General features: G+C 58.0%; 1 protein-coding gene across 1 annotated transcript in view; it reads right to left on the bottom strand.

Annotated features, from left to right (window-relative positions):
- SLIT1 (slit guidance ligand 1) overlaps positions 1-20,110 on the bottom strand; it is a 120,942-nt gene that overhangs the window by 85,482 nt on the left and 15,350 nt on the right. Inside the window, exons 2-4 of the mRNA XM_067537262.1 lie at positions 12,568-12,639; positions 11,941-12,012; positions 9,363-9,434 (exon numbers count right to left, since the gene is read on the bottom strand). Of these exons, the coding sequence (XP_067393363.1) occupies positions 9,363-9,434; positions 11,941-12,012; positions 12,568-12,639 (216 nt within the window). The remainder of the gene's footprint in view (positions 1-9,362; positions 9,435-11,940; positions 12,013-12,567; positions 12,640-20,110) is intronic.

Genomic DNA, 20,110 nt, shown 5'->3' on the forward strand with positions numbered 1-20,110 from the left:
ACACAGAGGGAAGGAATCCAGGACAATTATAAGCAATATCCTGCCCTGAGGTTCCACAACCCCTTCCCTGTGCAGGGAGAAGCGAATTCTGGGAGATGGGGACACTGAAGACAATGGAAAAAACGTGCCCAGCCCTCTCAGAAAGGCTGGGGAAAGGCTCCAGCCACCCTCTCCCCTCCTTGCCTTTCAGCCCCCTGGAGGCGTGGTGGGGGCCGGGAACCGTGCACTTGGGGAGCGAATGTAAATGCGTTGAGCTGTACAGAGCTCAGCACTCCCCGCTAGCGCGAGAGCCGAGGTCACCTTCCTGCCTCGGTAATTTTCCTCGATAGAAAGCGAGATCCATTTTTAACAGCTCTTCATTTTGCAGGAGACACCGTCCTCCCGACTGCATTAGTAGGGGAAAACCCACCCGCCTTTGTTCTTCCGTCCAGCGCTGACAGTTTAATTAAACCCAGTTTGTGACGGGGTCGGCGGGGTCAGGCATTCTCCAGTGAAATAGCAGATCAGCCCCGTTTCCAGCCACCGGGGCCGATTAACGGCTCATTACGGGGGCGATACAAACAACGCACTGACTTGCCTGCCTGGCTCTTTCTGCCAACTACTCCGCAGCCTTCCAGCCCCCGCATCCGTCCCTGCCCCGGGCCTTGGCACAGACCCAGAGGGTTTGGGCCACCCTGTTAGCGGCAGCTTTGCGTTAAATCCCAGTCCCCACAAGAAACCGGCGCTGGGGATCGTCAGAGAGAAGGCAGGCTGCGAGTGGGCCGGGAACACGGGCAGCGTCCCACGCCGTGCCGCGTGCGAGGGGCAGGCCGAAGCAGTCAGGGACCCATGGGCTTGGGCTCTGAGCAGTTCATGTCCACTCAGGAAACAAGCCTCTGCATAACCACCCCATACCCACCCGGGCCTGGGAGAGCATCTCCCGCCGACACCGCGCTGCCCACGAGCGCTTATGCCGGCAAAACTTACCTGGGGGGTTGGGGGGGAGGAGGGAGGTTTCACCCCCGAGCAACGAAAGCTTTGCTGATATAAGTGTTAGGGCAGCAAGGCCACATGCTCCCCAGTACAAACGGTGCCTCATTTTTAGCCTGCATTGGTCTAGCATCAGCGTCCGCCCTGTGGCTCTTGCTCGGCTCCCCTCTGCTAGACTAACACGCCCCCTGCTCTCCGAGACCCCTTCCCAGGCCGGGCTCTGTGAGCCACGATGAAGTCGCCTCTCAACAGATAAAGCAAGTTTAATAAAAACTCCTGCAGCACCAGGGAGCCACCGAGCCGCGGTCTGAGACTGCAACACCCCAGCCAGCGAAAACTGCTTGGGTTTCAGGCATGTCCAGGTTTCCTGGGATTTGCAGCAGTTTACAGTGGCTCTCCTGCCAGGAAGCTGCAGCACAGCAGCTTCCCTCCATCTCCGGCTCTGGTTTCCCATGCCTGTCTCCTGTCTCTGGTCCCAGGGAATACATCTCCAGAGCGCTCCCTGACAGTGCAGGAGCCGCAAACCGTTTCTGTGCTCAGCCTGGGCTCCCTCTTGCTCACTCCAGCGAGGCGAGGCGGTGCCGGGGTCTGTGGGGCCCAGGTGGGCAGCCGTAGGACAGGAAACCTTTCCCCTCTCGCTCAGCACACAGACCTTGTTACGAGCTGACAGCTGTGCAGTGCCCCAGGCGCTCAGGCCCGAGCTGCTCAGAGCCTGCACGGCATTGCCCCCCGTGAGCGGCTCACGCTGGCCCCTGGGCTGGCAGTCTCAGCAACGGTGCCGCGGAGAAAATGGGCCACACAGGCCACTCTCCCCTCCCGGCTGCCCGGGGAGGGTGCTGTGTCTCTGCCTGAGGCACAGAGGCTGTAGAATGAGGGCTGCGAGCCGGGGCAGGCGGTAAGCGGAGCGCGGACCGCTGCAATAATCAAAAGCGGTCATATTTTTATTCCTGCGCACGCCCCTGGTACAAGCCCAGCGTAGCCGGCTCAGCTCTCCCTTGAGTTAGGTGTACCGAAGGTGCCAGTCCCCACAGAATAGCCACAGCCCGATTCACAAGGCTCCCCCAACGGGGTCTGCTTTTCCAGCCCCCCACTGGCCCCTTGGGAAATCCTAAGGCAGCAGAACCCCACAGCGTGTCCTGCAGGTCAGGTGGAGGAGGGGAGGGGCAGTACGACCTCGTCTACACACGGTGGCTGCACCAGTTTCATTTCAGTGGGGCTGCAGTTAAATCGGCGCAAAGCCCCAGGCTGACACTCTGACGGGTTAGTTTCAGTTGAACTCAAACCTGTTCCTAGCCAGCTTAGCCCACCGAGCCCGAGCCCCCTGCACAGCGATTCAAGAGCATCCACGCGACCGTTGGCACCGGTCGGACTCAATCCATTTTAAATCACTCCTCCAGTTAAACCAGTGCAGCTCCACACGCAGACCAGCTCTGCACTGAGACCCGCTTCCCCTCCACCCCTCTCATGGAAACCGGGCGTCTCAGCACACAGCAGCAGCACAGATCCGGGCGCGCCAGCCCACGGCGCCAGCCTGCAGGGAACGGCTGGCAGGAGCCCAGCGCAGCGCTGACATCGGGAGGGAGCCAGAGCCACTGAGCATCACCCGAGCCTCCTGCTGCCTTCCTGAGCAGCTCCCTCTGCCTCTGTCGCCAGCCCTTTCTGCGGACGGGTGGGAACCCCAGCAAAGCCTCCGCGGGGCCGAGCACCGGGCTGCGCTCCCCCGGATCTTAGGAGTACTGTGGCTAAGCCCTGCAGGTACCGCTCACAGCCGGTGCCCACCTGAGGCTTGCACTTACACGGCAGGGCATGGGGCAGGTTTGGCTAGCAGCGACGGCAGTGTAAATCCAGAGCAATTTAACGGACGGACTGCGCCGTGTCTCTGGACTGACACCAGCATAGAGACGCAGAACCTGGCCCAGTGTCTCGGGACTCAGCATTGCAAACGCCTCCTAGCCCCTTCCTGGAATAACCTCCACGCCTGGGAGCGCCGTGGTTACTGCTGGAATGTACCCACTCCGAACGAGGACAGCGATCGTTATAAAATGCAGCCTACGGCAAGAGAGCGGCTTTGGTTTAAGACGCCCCTTCCTCCCGTTCTTCCCGTATCCCGCGGCACTGTGAGGGGTGAGACAGCTCTCTGGCCAGCTCGCCTGAGCTCACGCACAGCTCGGGGCACAAGGGCCAGCGAGGTTAGCAGCAGCAGGCGCCATTTGGCCCATCAAAGAGCAGCTGCAGAATCAGGATCCAGGCATCGTCCCAGTTTCACAAACCAACATTTCAGGGAGTCAGAATCCAGGCAACTGCTCTTTTCTCCAGAAGGAAAGGGTGGAAACAACCAAAACAAAAACAGGGAGGCGGCAGCAAGGAAACAGGCCAAGGGCTAAGAGCTAACACCACACAAAGGAAGGTCAGGACGGATTTTAATCGGTCCTTCTCCCCTTTGCATCTCCCCTGCACCCCATCCCCTTCGTCTGTACACTTGCATGTTAGATCAGGAGTTGTTCAAGACACAGATGGTCCCTTCTCAGCTGTTTGTACAGCACCTTGCACACAAGCAGGGATGATAAACAATCACACTGTAACAAGAGCTGAGAGGGAGTCATGTGACAACTCTCACACCCCCAGCCCCTGTGCTGGCCACTTCACATCTGTATCCCTGGGGTGGGGATTTTTTCAGAGCCCAGCATAGATTAAAATGCACCATGAATGTGGGACAAGCATCCTCTCAATTGTTCTTCCTTTTTATGTAACAGGGGCCTTTGAAGCAGGACGGCCCTTCTTCATGCTCCAACACCACACAGCTGAGACCTAGAGAATGCCAGTCCATCATTAATTGTTATCAGCTGCCATTACATATGCCAGTTGTGGGCATTGATCCACCGTTCACACACTCCGTGCTGGCAGCTCCGGGTTGCTTTTCCTCCTGTATAAAACGGTTGTGAGCTGACTCTTGGGACAGCTCTCATGGCACTGTTTCAAGGAACCAGTGTCTATGGTGGGGCAAAAAAGCTTACCCCAAACCTACTGGGTGAAGTGACTCACCTGCAGTCTCACAGGTAGCCTGGGCATGAGCCAGGCCTCCTGGATCCCAGCTCAGCGTCCCATCCCCTCACCCAGTCACGCCGAGCCCACACCACTCAGCCTGCTGAAGGAGATCCCTGGGGCACAGCACGGAAGGACGCGGCGCTAAGCTACGGGGCGGCACATCTAGAAATAGCCTACGACTGTGTTACGTGACTCATCCACTCTAGAACCCGCAGACGCTAGAGACGCCAATTTCTGTTCAAGCCAGTCTGTTGCCCAGAATACGACTCGCATCTGGTGTTTACATTTGTCATGGAAATTGGATGGAGGCGAGGGGAGGGTTAGTATTTCGAATTTTTAATTGCTTTGTTAAAAGACGTTTCCTCCTGCAAGAATGGGGCCGAATACCCAGCCCCCCACAACACCCAAACCACTCAGACAGTCACAGCCTGGGACAACCCAACCCAACCCACCGCCAGAAAACTGAGAACGTCTTTAAAAGCACAAACCTTTCCCCAAGAGAGTTTTTACCCTCAAAAAGGAGACATGCCTGAGACTCCCTGGACTCCACTAGGGACCTGGCCATTGATTTTACATGGGAGGCCCCCAGATACCACAGCGATGGACAGCAGGGTGGAAGGATAGACAGATGGAAGGAAGATGTGTAAGAAGAGAGAGAGAAGCTAAGCTCTGGAACAAGGCCCCGTATAATGTAAGGCTGTCCTCCTTTTACTTCGGCTATCCTCTAAGACAGGGGTTTTCAACCTGGCGTCTGCGGGCCCCTGGGGGACCACAGACTACGTCTAAGATTTCCAGAGAGGGACACACCTCCATTCGAAAAGTCTTAGGGGTCCGCACATGAAAAAAGGGTTGAAAACACACTGCCCTAACATTCAGTCTCCCTGGGTCCCAGGTAGCCTTCTGCTGGCCTTGGACGCAGTAAAAACAGCATTTGGGGGAAGCCGCTAGCTATGGGCAGTTGTTAGCCAGCATCCCCGAAAGCCCCACCTGGCTCGCTCCTCTCATTAGCGCTCCTGTGGCTCGCTGTCCCACCCGGGGACTCCCCCAGCCCTCGGCGCCGCAGGCTCGGAGCAGGGCTGCCTACGTGTTGTTGCACCAAGTCTGTCTCGGTGCCTGTGGATGGGGGGGCTATTCCAGCGAAGGCAGGGGTAAGGAGCCGCGTGCTCCCCGCTTGGGGAGAAAAGGGGTCGAGGCCAGAGGCTGCCCTCTGCATGGGGGGCTGGCTGGGGAGGAGGAGAAGGCCTGGATGGGCTGACCCCACTGGACCCGGGGAATCGAACCCGCCGCCAACGGCTCCTGGCCTTTCCGAGGTAAAGGAGCGAAGGGAGCTAAGTCACTGACCACTGGCAAAGCGCCAGATCCAGTCCTCTGGTGCCATAGTAACGGCTGCCTCCGAGACGGGCCCTTTTCAGGGTGCTTGGCACGGGCTCCCCCGTCGCTCGTCCTTTTATCTCCCACACAAAGCGGCGGAAACAACCCCCCTCCGCCAGCCGCTGCACCTGGACGGGAAGAAGAGCCCAGCCTGTGCTGAGAAACGGCCTGGCACATTTTCTCCCCTTCCCCTGGGGAGCCCCTAACAACCGGGCCGGCGCGCTGCTCCCAACGAGGCAGGCTGCCCGCTCACAGGCTCCTCCGGCACAGCCTGCGGATGCCCCGGGTCGGGACACGCTGCCCCGGGTGGCCCCTCCGAGGCGGGCACTGGGAGCTACCGGGCACCACGTGGCAGGAATCCACCTGCCAAGGGAGGCGCCCCCAAGGGCCCGTTCAGACACTTGGGGAAACGCTCTCCAGGGACCGGTGCCCGGGAAAGGCCGGCTCTCATGGGGCAGCAAGCTCTTGCTTTGTCTGAGCCCTGAGCCAGCCCCGCCCCCAGTGTCCCATCCACAGCACGGGTGCCGTGCAAACACAGCCCAGCGCCCTGGCGGCTCCACCCCGGCACCCAGGCCTGGGGCTCGTGCCGGCTCGGCAGGCGGGTCCCTGACTAAACACGGCTGCTCCCGTGTCAGCAGCCTGCGCCCAGAACACGCCAAGAGGCGCCTCTCCTACACAAGGGCCTTCTTCTCTCTGTGGAGAGGCTGTGCAGTCCCTGCCTCAGATCCAGATGCAGCCTGACGCGCTAATTAGCGACTAAAGGTTACTGCTGCCATTGCATTCATTATCCTTTCATCAGCAGCTGCCTCCTTGCTTTCCCCGTCCCTCCATCACCTCAGCCTCCCCTCGGGCCAGACACACGTCTCGAAGAACAGCAGTTACAAGGTGAGTAACCGTCTTTTCTTCTTCCAGTGCTTGCTCACGTCCATTCCACTGTCGGTGACTCTCAAGCAGTACCTTGGAGATGGGCCGGAGTTACGGATGAGCTGCTGAACCAGTGCTGGCACGGCCAGGCCGGTGCAATGAAGGTAACGTCCGTCTTATCCATCTTGATGGTCAGCAGGACTTTGTGAAGAGGAGGAATGGGCGGAAACGCGTACATGAAGCTCCCCAACCACTGCAGAAGAAATGCCGAAAACTGGTAGTGGGAGCCAGCCACCACGAAACGGAGGAAACGTCTGTGAGTGGGGAAACCAGAGATGTGGATGCATGCGTCCTTTAGGTCGAGGGCGGCATACCAGCCTGCTGGATCCAGGGAGGGGATGATGGAGGCTAGGGAGACCATGCGAAATGTCAGTCTCTTGAGATATTTGTTGAGACGACGCAGGGCTAGCATAGACCTTACACCCCCTTTCGCTTTGGGCTGAGGAAGTACCTCGAGTAAAAACCTTTTCCCCTCATGTCCGGTGGAACCCCTTCTATGGCCCCCAGGCTGAGAAGTGTCTCTACCTCCTGCACGAGGAGCTGCTCGTGAGAGGGGTCCCTGAAGATGGACAGGGAGGGAGGGTTGTGGGAGGGACGGAAGCTAACTGGAGGGCACAGCCTGCCGAAACGATGCCAAGGACCCAGCGGTCCAAACTGACCATGACCCATTCGGACAGGAAGGGAGCGAGGCAGTTCAAGAAGGGATGGGGGATCCAAGGAACACGAGCGATGCAAATCGTAGCACTTCCAGCAACCGTCACAGGCAGCAAGAAGGGACTGAGGGGTGTAGGGCCGGCAGCGCCTCATATACCGCGGCATGCGCACAGGGCTCCCGGGGGTGCTGGAGCCAGCCCTACGGGATCTGCTAAAGGGAAGAAAGGTCCGGGAACCGTGCACGGAGGCGCGCACACACCTACCACGGAAGGGACACGAGCAGGCACTGGAAGAAGAGGAGATCACTAACCAGGCACCAAACAGTGGCTCTCAGCTCTCCCGGGGCCAGCCACCCCCGGGCTGCAGGCCTCCGACGCAGAGCACAGCGGTGCAGGCAGCCAGGCTGCTTCCCACCAGTCCCTCAGCGCCCATGGGACGAGGCTGGACGTGCAGGCCCGGCCCAGCACCCAGATGGCACTCGGCCTCTCTCGCGTCCCCTCTCCGTGCAGACAGACCAGAGGGGAAGGACCCACGGCAGACCCAGGTCTAAGGACGACTCTGGCCACATCCTACCCGCCCAGCGTCCACCCGAAAGGGGCCCAGAGTATAAATCCCCCCCCCCCCAAGAGATCGTGCGGCTCCATCCTGCCCCTATGTCAGTGGTCCCCACACTGTGGGGTGTGCCCCTGGGGGGGCATGGAAGAATGTTCGGGGGGGACACAGCAGGGCCCCGGCCAGCCCCCATGTGGGGTGGAAGGGGAGCACCACCCCACTCTGTCCCCATCTCTGCTCCGGCCTTGGCCCCCAGCTCCCACCCCAACTCCTGTTTCCAGCTACACTCTGGGCCCTTGGCCCCAGCCGCGCTTTGGTCGCACTCCTCAGCCCGCTCCTGCCCCCGGCCCCAGCCCCAGCTGTGCTGCACCCAGGCCCCAGACACCTCTCCTCACCCCGCTGCTGCCTCCAGCCCCCGGACAGGGCCCTGGCCCCTGGTCCCCACCCTGGCCACAGCTCCAGCTCCTGGGGGGCATGGACTGGGTAAAGGGGGGGGAAGACACGGAGGAAAAAGTTTGGGGACCCCTGCCCTGGATCTGCCCTAGACCATGGACTGCGGTCTCCAACCGCTCACAAGTTGTGCCACCCAGATATGATCTGCCACCAGCAAACCACGCGGTGACGTCTGCATCCTGGGACAGAAACGTCACCGTGGAGCGAGGCTTCCTGGAGTCCAGGGCAAGCGTGCCAGAGAAAGCGCTTCCAGTCCACAGCACCCAGCATCGGCGTCTGCTCCAGCTCGCTGCCCCCCCACAGAAGCGCCCCACCCTAGACACCCTGACATACGTGCCCCAGGGAAATGCTCCCCAGGCACAGAGCTGCCTTCAGAGGCAGGTGTCCCGGCCACACTGAGAAACCCCAGGTCCGACACCAGGTTTTTCATGCCAGTCCCCAGCCCTCTCCTCCCAGTGACTGCACCTCCACACTTTGCTACGGCCCAAAGGAACCGACTCCCAGCACAGCTGCCAGCCAGAACCCAGCGCCCCCGCAACGCCAGCTGGTGTTCCACACGCTGGCACCAACTGAAAACCACCAGCCCAACCTTTGAGAGCAAGTCGAACTCTGAAGCAATCCACACGCAGCCCCGATACTGCGTCAGCATCGGCCTGACGCGTCACGCAGCACACCCACTCTGCCAGAATCAGCCCGGTGTTTAATACAAAGATGGGCAGAACTGCCGGCCCCGGTTTGCGTTTCGGTATCTCCAGGATACGGAGAACTCCAGCCCCTGCTTAGGGCGTGCAAGAACGGTTCATCTCCCGGGCACGGCAGGGAAAATCAGAAGTAGCTTTGTCCACGTCAAGAGGGTTACACCAACGTAAGCAAGTTTAGGATCAGGCCCACGAGGGAATCCAAATGAAAGACGCAGGAGAGGTCTGGGAGAGACCAGTTTAAAGGGCTCACGTTCCAGGGTCTCTGGGGTTCCTGTGGCATTTGTGTTCGCTTTAAGTTTCACATTAGCACAGACAAACCCCGTGTCACAATAGCAGCATTGCTCAGCCGGCCCGAATCTTCCGCACCGTGTCAGACACTGCAACATTTAACAGCCCGTAAAGATGCTGATCCCTCAGATCTCCCCAGCTGATTTCTTTTCACACTGCAGGCTTCGGGCAATGAATTCACGTCACTCGAATTCAACATGTTTCCGCGCATCCCAACCAATTCCCCTTCTGACAAAACCCCAGTTAACGCCAGTGGGGCAGCCTCGAACTGTGGGTCTGAAGCCTGGAGCTCGGCTGCGTTCCCACACGGAGAGGTGGCCGCGCCGACACCCGCTGTGAGCCAGAACCCACAGGGCTGCGTCAGCGCAGGAGGACGGAACCTCAAGCCACAGCAAAGGTACTCACAGTCGCGACAGGGCCTGGTTGTTCTGGAACAGAAGCTCCGGCAGCGTGTGCAGCTGGTTCCGATTCAGCCGTCTGGAGAAGAGGAGAAAAGGGTCACCGGGAGCCAGGTGTTCAGGGGGGAAGGCAATGATCCCAGATCAACCAGGGGTCCCCTCCCAGTGCCCAGATCGGAGCCTGGGGTCGGATACAGGATGGCTACAACGAGAGAGGGATGCTTGGGATGATGGGAAGTGGAAGGAGCCAGCGGGCTGGAAACCAAGGCCCGGACAGGCTGTCTCGCGGAGAGGTTACCCTTCCCCTGGCAGAGTCACTGCAATGGGCCAAAATCAGGGAGCACCTCACATGGTCTCCACCGACAGCAGCCTGTCGGCTTCAGTTTTAATCTTCTCAGTCTGTGTTCTGGAGCTAGCTGGGGAGGTGCAGGACACCCTGCCCTGTAGGTCTAGGCACCAAGACAGATCTGCAAAAATGGGCACCCGAACTTGGGATCCTAAGTCCACATCTAGGCACCTAAGTAAGTGGCCTGATTTTCAGACATGGTGAATCTCCAGCAGCGCCCAAACCCACGTGCACTGCACTTCCTGTCCCAAACCCACGTGCACTGCACTTCCTGTCCCAAACCCACGTGCCCTGCACTTCCTGTCCACCAGCTCGCCCCCTGCCCTTGGCAGCAGCTTTACTCTGAGGCCACAGTGCAAGAGTGAAGCACGACAGCCTTACCCCCTGCTGCAGCTATGGTGTACTACTCTCCTTCACTGAAACGCCCTCGGCCAGACTCAGCAGCCACGCAGAGACCTCATCTATGCACAGAAGCTGCATTGATTTAACTGAGCTGGGTTAGAAACACCCTCGGTTTCCTTGTCTGGACACTGATTTCACTTGGAAAGGCTGACCACACACGGAGGTTGCAGTGACATGACTAAAGCGATTTAGTTCAATCGCAGACTGCCAGGCCAGAAAGGACTGTGGTGATCATCTATCCTGACCTGCTGGATAGCACCAGCCACAGAACACCCCCACAATAACTCCTAAAGCAGATCGCTTAGAAAAACATCCCAGCTTGAGTTTAAAATGGCCAGTGACAGGAGAATCCACCACGACCCCTAGTAAATCATTCCAACGGTTCATTACTCTGCCCGGAAAGTGTTCGCCTTATTCAGTGCGCGTGCACGGTGTGTAGGCCAGGCTCAGAGCTGTGGCAGTGAGAGGATTCCATAGTATCAGCTGCATCTTTGGCCGTTAACCCGCTGCTCCGTCAGCTCACACGATCTGCTCGAACGAGTCAAGCTTTCCGTTGGTGGAGTCTCTTTACTTAGCACTGACTGAACTAGCACACGTATCTCCCTCGTTAACAGTACTTGACGGCTAAAGCAGGATTACTGGTTGTATCTTAAGTGCCTTTCACCCCATGTATATTTCCTCCACCATTAAATGCAGCCACTTCTGGGGCAGGACAAGCACTCGTTTAAAAAGCACACAGCAACACTATCTTACAGATTAGGACCGAAAGTGGAGGACACCACCTCTGATTGAAATCCCCTGCAGTTTCAGAGAGGCAAACTAGAATTGCACAGCTCGGAATCGGGACAGGACATCCCTCCCTATGGGACAGGCGCTGAGGGACCTTTAGCGGTCACAGTTTCAGTGAAAGGCAGAGCACCTCCTTCAGCACCCCACTGCAGTACTGGGGTCAGCCCTACTGGTATGTCTACACTGCGAGAAAAGAGCCGCAGCAGCAAGTCTCAGCGCCGGGGTCAACTGACTTCAGGGTCACGCTATGGGGTTAAAAATAGCAGTGTAGACGTTCCCATGGGGGCTGGAACCACTTCCCGCAGCACTTGTGTGTGCCTGGGCGGCTGCCCATCCCAGCCCTGAGCCGGCCTGACCCTGCTTCCTTCCAAGAGCGGACGGGGCACAGCCCACGGTGGTATGTGCCCAGGCAGCACGTCTGCTGCTAATACCCCCCGAACGCTTGCAGGTGCAGGCTTCGCACCGCACTGAAAGAGCCGCTGTGCTGGTGGCTGCTTTGCACACCCGCTCATTAAGCGCACACACTGCTGAGGAGTTATTTTGATCCACGAGGGAAAAGGAGCAGATTGGGAAGCGGCTGAGTGTAAATGCCGGGCAGCTCCGCAGCTGGTGTATAAAAAGGTTTGCTCCCCAGCCATCTGCCTGTGTTAGCGAGGGAGCAGGGCCCGTCCCACAGCACGGCGCCCAGCCAAGACAAGGAAGGCACCACCACGCCCTGCCCTCCACAGAGATCCTGCTTGCACCTGGATTGCTCTGGAGAGTGGGGATGGACAAGGGTCTGCTCCAGGGTCCCCCCCACCCCCAGTTCTCTTCATTATCCCCTCCCATCCCCACACGGTTCTTTGTCAGGCTCCTGGATCAGCCAGAGGGAAACCACTGCAGAGCAGTTCGTGCTTCCTCTGCTCCAGGGGATGAGTGCAGCACGGGGGAGCAGCGGGCTGCACCCAAATCGCCCCCCACCCCGTGCAACAGCACAGCCACCGGCCCCCGGGCTGTTGCTGCCCCTCCCCTGTGCCCCTCCCTGCCTCGCAGACCCCCAGGCACTCACAGCCGCTCCAGCTCCTTCATGTCATCGAAGGCTCCCCGTTCCACCGTGCTGATCTGGTTTTCCATCAGCTGCCTGGGAAAGGGAGGCAGAGAAGGGGTCAGAGCCGAGAGGACTCGCTCGCTGGGAATGCCCCGCACAGCCGCCGTGGGACCGGCACGGGGACCGGCTGGGCAAGGGATGCTCCCTCCGGGGGCTGCATTTCACGCCCTGAGGAGAGCTCCCGCCGCAGCTTCCAGCCGCTTCCCTCGCCATCAGCCAACCTCCATGGACCTGGCGGGCACGCCAGCCGGGGGGTGGGGGTCTAAGTCCCTCTGGGCTATCGGAGTAACCAGGCAACACCTCCCCTGGGGGGGGGGTCCCCGACAGTCGTGTGGGGCAGGACCCCTATGCACAGTCTCACTCAGCTCCTTTCATCCGAGTTCCCTTTCCCGTCAGAGGAGTCGCCTGCACCCGGCCCCAGCCCCCTTCACATCACGGGTCTGACAGCAGGGGCTTGCGAGCCCTTCTCCGCCCCCACTCGCACCAGTTCTCCTAGCCTGGGTCAGCCCGGCCAGGCCAGGCCCCACGGTGCTGCCGATGGGGCGAGCGACACCCCGCTAGCGACGGGCCCGGGGCGGGGGGACTCACAGGACACGCAGCTGCTTCAGCCCCGCGAAGTCGTTCCTGTTGATCCGGGTGATGTTGTTCCCGTTCAGCTCCCTGCAGAGAAAAGAACCGGTCAGCGACACGGGGCGGACAGGCGGCAGGGCTCAGCCGCCCACAGCCAGGGGCTGAGACTCCCCCGAGGCAGGCAGGCGAGTGCCAGGCCACAGCTACATTTAACGGTTTCCCCGTAACAGAGGGTGTAGCGCTGGCCAAAGGGCCAGCTGGAAACCCCCGGGGCTGGGCTGCCGCTCTTCCACCACAGATCAGGGCCAGGGGGGCTGCCAGGCTGGGCCCAGCTAGCCCACATCTGGTCTCGGACACCGGCCAGCGTCAAGGAAGGTTCAAGACCCCGAGCAGAGGAATTTTCCTCCCACTGGCCGGAGGTTAATGGTCGGCCACTGCCCCGCAGCAGGAGGATTCACAGCCCGTCACAACACCTGGGTTCTCGGCTTGACTATTTATTAGCCTGGCTTTGGATGTTGCTGTTATCGGTGCCAAGGGCCCAGGCTCGGCTCTTGGCCCAACAAGGTCTTGTGGCAGCGGGTTCCGCAGGCTACGGGCGCGCACAAGCCTGGCCACGTATTAGTTCTTTGCCTGTCGCCCTGTGAAGGCCCTGACTGCAGGGTGAGCAGGAGCAGGGCCAGCTCCCTTCGCCCCACACGCTCACGCCGCCACCCAGCTCCCAGGGCGGGGGGATCACGCAGCCGGCGTCAAAGCAATGAGCAGCTCGGTAACATGGACAGCTGCCCGCGTGGATGTGCAGCAAAGCCCGGAAACGCCGCCCCCTGGCGCTGACGCGGCAAACGCCGAGCATCCTCATAGAGCCCAACGCACGGGGCCCCGCCGCTGAGAACGCAGCGCACCAGCTGAACGTTTCTGAACTCACAGAAATGAGCAGGGAGGCCCCCCAGGTCGCCTCTCTGCAGCTGAGCCACGTTTAGACCATGGCACAAAGGCAAAGCCACATCACACCTGCCTCTCAACCTACCCCAGCTCCCCCGGAACAAGCCTGTCTCTAGGGAGAGGCCGGACCCCAGGAATGTCTGGACTGGAGGCTGGCTGCCATTTCTCCCCCCCCCCGCGCGCGCACGCACACACACACGCACGCACGCACGCACACACACACTGTGGCTGTCAGGAGCTCTAGACCCCCCCAGATCTAGCCCAATGCTCCCAGGTTTGTTTTCAGTGGCATCAAAGCAGCTCCCAGACTGAAGGGTAGAAACATCTGTTTGGAAAATAAACCGTGTTTCAAGTTTCGCACACAGGAGACATGAACACAGACCCCTTTGTTGCTCCTGGAGTCAGGTTTCCCCCACCAGAACTAAGAGGGGAGATGCACTGAACCTGGCTTGCCAGGGGCTCAGGCGTGTCTCCTGAAGTTCAGAGGCGGTGCTGATTCATTCCCAGGTGTCAGGAGGGTGTGGGAACGAGGAGCCGTTACAGACAACCAGCCACCCGCCTGGCTCTAGCTCAGACACCCTGCTCGCAGCCCCCCGAGCAAGGGAGAGCAGCGCCGGGGGCAAACCGACCAAATCATCTTTGCTTGGCGCAGTCTGGTGGGAAGCATCGTCTGCATGCAACTTATTTGTCCTTAGCCCCGGCACCAGTTAACACTGCTGCCATGTGGGTGTGACACACACACACACACACACACACACACACAAATCCCCTTGCTGGGTCCCTGCCGCTGTTCACCAGCAAACGCCGTCCTCGGCCCCATGCTGGTGTCCGTGCCAGGGCAGAGCACAGAAAAGGAAGCGCTGGGCAAAGGCCCAGCCCCATCCGCAGGCCTGTTCCCTCAGCGGCCCTTTAAACAGGCTCCCTCGGGATCAGGATCCCAGGGAAGGCTAGCAGGTTACTGGGCCAGAGATGGCCACTGAGCATCTGCCAAAGGGGAAATCCCCACCCGACTCCACTCCATCACAGGTGCCCCTCGTGCATTGCCAGCCTGGGGGCTTCCCCACAAGACCCCTGCTATGTCCCCCCCCTTTGCGCTACTCCCAGCGAGGGAGTCCCCCAGGCTGTCCCCCAGGCTACCAAAGGAGGGTCAAATCCGTTGTCTCCTGGATATTTCCGGCCTCGGGGGTCTCACCCAGAGCAAAGGATCAAATCCAAGCCCCCGGCTCCGATCTCCCTCCCTCCCTCCCCACTGTGGCCTGGCCCCCGGTGACACCGGCACTTGATGGATGCCCCAGTCTGTCCCCCGCCTGGTGGAGAGAAACAGCTGCAGGGTGCCCCCAACCGGTGACATAAAGCATCTGGGAACGCAAAGAACCTGGCTGTGCAGCGCTGAGCGGGGCAAGGGTCCGGGAATTCCTGAACTGCAGGCACTGGGGCGGGCCAGGTGATAGGAAGCACCGGGGGGCCCACAGAAATCCCCAGCATCCCGCACCTGACCATCTGCAGTGACCCTGATGAATGCCGCGGGGGCAATGAATAGACGCTCCCTGCCCTGCTGATTAAAGCGAAGGAGTGAGGTCCAGCAGCACATCCAGCTTCCCGCCGTCTGGGCAGAGATATTTGGAGTCATTGACTTTCCTGCCCCCGCGGGGAACAAGGGCCCATCCTGCCAGGTGGGGCATAACTCCAGAGGCGCTGAGCGGACAGAGGATGCCCATCACCTTGCAGGATGGGGACCTAGCCCTACCCCTCCCCAGAATAAGATGCAGCAATTCAGCAAGGCTCTGAGCCCTGGGCATGCTGCACAGAGACAGGTATATGGATTTGCAGAGATACCGGTCACTCCAAGGCTTGACTGCCCCAGTTTGAGTCAGGGTTAAAAAAAGAAACACAGCTTTCATGAGAGCGGTCAATAAAAACATGACTGGTGTGGAGAAAGTGAATAAGGAAGTGTTACTCACTCCTTCACATAACACAAGAACTAGGGTGTCACCAAATGAAATGAAAAGGCAGCAGGTTTAAAACGAACAAAAGGCAGTACTTCTTCACACAACACGCAGTCAACCTGTGGAACTCCTTGCCAGAGGATGTTGTGAAGACCAGAACTATAGCAGGGTTCAAAACAGAACTAGGTAAGTTCATGGAGGACAGGTCCACCAATGGCTATTAACCAGGATAGGCAGCGATTGCTGTTTGCCAGAGGCTAGGAATGGATAACGGGAGGGATCACTCGATGGTTGCCTGTTCTGTTCATTCCCTCTGAAGCACCTGGCCTTGCCTGCTGTCAGCAGACAGGACACGGGGCTGGATGGACCCTTGGTCTGACCCCGAATAGCAGTTTTTATGTTCAAGTGCTGATTTTCCCAAAGTGCTCTAACGTGCACCACAGACAGACTGCCCTGAGAGCGGCTGCGCCACATTGGAAGCAGGGGTAGAGTTAATGGTGCACATTTGGGGCTGTTGGGTTAGTGGCTCCTCAGGACACAAACTCCCACCCATCGTGAGCTCATTTTAAAATGATTTAACACTTATATTGCTGTAGTGCAGAAGCCCCCTAGGTCCGGGCCCCATTATCCCAGGCCTTGCACGCGCGTGTGCACATGCCCACCCAGCGCAAGTGACAGGCCTGGTGCCAAAAAGCTCGGTCTGAAAGACACGGCATAGGACTCGAGTTGCAGAGTCCCAATCTCAGCCAGACCACTCTGGGTTTGTCCCCGTCCCCGGACTCCAGGCCCGTGACACACACAGCTCTGCCTCGCTGACCCCGCTCACAAAGTATTTCTGAAGCTGCTGGTGCCCGACCCCAGGGTTTTCAATGCTGTATAATCTGCCAGCTACGAAAGGTGGTGAAACGCTCCAGCATCTCGTCTTTTAGATCACTGCATCTTTAGTGCGATTGGCTGATCAAATGGGCTGGATATTCCCCGCACTCTTACGCCGGGGGACAAGCGTACTACCTCAAAAAGGACATTACCTGTTTCCAAGGCACTGATAACGTGCAGTGGTACAGCTACGGGTGGGCCTGGGTAGGCCATGGCCCATCCACTTTGAAAGCAGGCCAACTCAATCAGATTTTAAGCAATTCATCCCACGTTTTTATCAGCCTCTGTAAAACGCTTGTGACAGAAGCTTGTGCCCACCCGTCAACCACAGGGCCTGCCAAAAAATCAGTTCTGGCTACGCCTCTGATAATGCGGAAGAAAATGATCGTAAATGCTTATGGATCAATGTCCTAACAGAGAAAGCACAAGAGGCAGCACTGTTTGGTGTCTGTCACAGACCACCAAGTCACACTGTGTGATCAGTTTGAGTAACATATGCTGGAGGTCCCACGCTGCCAGAACGAAAACATCCATGGAATTTCTAAACATTAGAGCAGACAATTTCCGAACCCAAAAAGCGTTGCAGCCAACATGGGGGAATTCTGTATTAGACCTTGTCCTAACGGATAAAAAGGAGCAGATCACAGCACTAAAAATTAAGATACTCTAGATACAAGTGATCATGATGCTCACATTTATAATGTGCAAGCAGAACAAAATCCAGGCTAGGAAAATATATACTTGGTTCTTGAACAGGGCTGATTTCACATAGTTGAAAACAATTATGAGTCAAATCAGCTGGGAGGAAGACTTTAATCAGAAAAATGTGAATAATTGGAAATCATTTAAGAACACCTTACCAGATGACCAAAAAGTCAATCTCACAATTCAAGAAGAAGGCTGGGCTGGTTAAAAAACAAATTTGGGTTACAGAGAAAGTGAAGGCAGATGTAAAAAATGAAATAATAATATATACAAATGGAAGAAAGGCGAAGTTGATAGTAATGAATATAAATCAGAAGTTAGGAATTGTAGAAAATTGATAAGGGAAGCCAAGAGGCACAAGGAGACTTCTACAGCCAGCAGGTTTAAGGCCAACAAGGAATTTTTTTCAATATATTAAGAACAAAAAGAATCCTGACAATGGTATTAGATGGAAATGGCAGAAATATCAATCATGTAGAAAAGGCAGCGGTGTTCAATAAATATTTCTGTTCTGTTCTATATTTGGCCCTTCATCCTTTCAGCCACTGCGCCGAACAGCTGCACGGACTTACGGAACGGCTTTGTCCTCTCCAAGCAGAAAGCCAGGGCTCTGCGTACATCCAGCGTATGTCATCTCTTCTCCTCTTCGGAAGCATGCGGCTTTGGGAAAAAACACTGGCAGGAAAATGTCCCGGTAGGTGTGGAATTGTGATACCACCTGGGGCAGGAAGCCGGGTGAGGTCTCAGCTGGACCTTATCCTTATCAAAAAATCATATCGGGCGGCTCCGAGGTGAGTGCCCTGATTTCAGACACCCTCCTAGCCAATCTGATAGCTACCAAGAAGGCCATCTTCCATGCCAGTAGCAGAAGTGGGCAAGTTGCTATGGGCTCAAATGGCTCCCTCATGAGCCTAGAGAGGACCAAATTCCGGTCCCAGGTGGGTACGGGACCCCCAACCTGCAGTTACAGCTTTTCTATGCCCTTCAGAAATCTCACCACCATGGCATGGGAAAAAACTGATCTCCTGTGAACCGGGGGAAGGAAAGCGGAGATGGCAGCCAGGTGCACCTTCAGCAAGGCAGTAGTCGTCTACGGCCACCTGGATCGGCGCCAGCAAGTGAACCTCTTCATGGAGGGCTCCCAGCTACTCACCAGCACAGTCTGCACCTGAGACGAGCAAGCTTGTTCCTCCCAGCTCAGCCATTCAGGCGGAGGGACTCCAGGTCCAGGTGCAGATGGCGCCCCTGGTCCTGGGAAAGGAGGTCATGCCACCCTGGTAGCTCCAGGGGAGGGTGACCAACAGCTCCAGGAGCATCGTGAAGCAGTGCTGCCCAGGCCACATGGGTGCAATAAGAATGACTCTCGCCTTGTCTTACTTGATCTTTAATAGGACCTTGTGTATTTACGGGACGGGAGGGGATGCGTACAGCAGCCCCCGACCGGGACTGAGGAAGGCGTCTGACACGGCCCCCTCGTCCCGCCCCTAAAAGGAGCAGAACCGGCTGCACTTCTGGTTGACCTTGGAGGCGAAAAGTTCCACGTGGGGAACCCCACCCCCGGAAGATCGTGTCGGCGACTGAGGGTGGAGAGTCCACTCGGGAGAAGGTACCAAGGACCTGCTGAGCCGGTCCACTGCGGTGTTCTTGAGAGCAGGGAGGTGAGAGGCCACCAGGTGGAAATCGTGGCCTATCGCCAGATTCCAGAGACCCACCACCTCCAGACAGAGGGCTGAGGAACAAGCCGAGGCCCGCCCTGTCTGTTGATATAGTACATTGTGGCGGTGTTGTCCGTCAGGACCGGAATCACCTTGCCCTTCAAGAAGGGAAAGAACACCGCGCATGCTAGCCGGATCGCTCAGAGCTCCCCTCCCGCACTCCGGAGACGGGGGACGCTCTGCGGAAGAGCTCACAGTCCCGGGCGAAAACTCCCCCTGCAGGGGTTGCTCGGGGCACTGGCTCTGAGCTGCCTCAGAGCTCGACCCCATGTCCTTAGATCTCTTCCGCGCAGGGGAGCAGTCGTCTGTCAGACGTTGTTTCCTGGGCTTCTTCATCAGTGAAGAGGAAGCCTGGGGCCGCAATGAAGTCAGTGCCGGTGCAGCACTCTGCACCGCCCCGGTGCTGAAAGGGAGCAGGATGGTTCCTACACCAGCCTCAGTGCCGCCTCCATTAACTCGGCCTTCAGATGGAGATCTCCTCCTTTGGAGTCCTCCGTCTGAACCTGCGCCTGGCAGGTGCGGCACTTGTCGTTTTGATGAGACTCCGCAAGGCACTTTAAACAGTCCTCGTGGGGGTCGCTAATCGGCTTCCCGCAGGATTTACAAGGCTTAAAGATCGGGGCATACCCCGAGGCCGGGTGGAGGTCCCTAACAGGACCACCTTAACTACAAGAGCAGTAACGAAGAAGGAGCTAAACAGCCACTTACCAAGTAGCAATAAAACAAAAGGCTGCAGCTAAGAGGCACTGGCTGGAGCAAGCAAGAGCCCAGTCCCAGTAACTGTCAGTGGCAGAAAGAAGGGACGGAGGGGGCGCAGGGCCGGCAGCGCCTCATATACCACGGCATGTGCGCGGGGCTCTAAGACGTGCCGGAGACGGCCCTATGGGATCTGCTAAGGGGAAAAATTTTCCAGCAACCATGCCCGGGGCGCACACGCACCTACAAAGGAGTGGACGTGAGCAAGCACTCGAAGACGACCCTGCCGGATAGCAAGAGACTCAAGGAGCTCCATCCATTGAGCTCAGCAAAGAGACGGTGATGGGTGCCTGGAATACAGTCTACAAGCACCTACACGGGGAACAAATATTTAATAACGGGCTTTCCAGAGCACGGTCTACCACACTCCAATGGCGGGAAGCTGAAGGAGACACGTTCAGACTAGAAACAAGGGGTATTTTTAATGGGGAGCGAAATTAACCTTCGCAACCATTTCCCAAGGGTCGGGGGGGATTCTCCATTGCTGGCAGTTTTTAAATCAAGGTGGGCTGTTTTCCGAAGCTCTGCCCTAGGGATTATTGAGAGTCAGGTCCCTGGTCCGTGTCACACAGGGGGGCAGGCGAGATGGTCACCCTGGGCCCTTCTGGCCTCAGACCGGATGAG

This window comes from Emydura macquarii, unplaced genomic scaffold (assembly GCF_026122565.2).
Source record: "Emydura macquarii macquarii isolate MOO-44397 ecotype Brisbane River unplaced genomic scaffold, CSIRO-AGI_Emac_v2 contig_3692, whole genome shotgun sequence".
NCBI classification, from domain to species: Eukaryota; Metazoa; Chordata; order Testudines; family Chelidae; genus Emydura; species Emydura macquarii.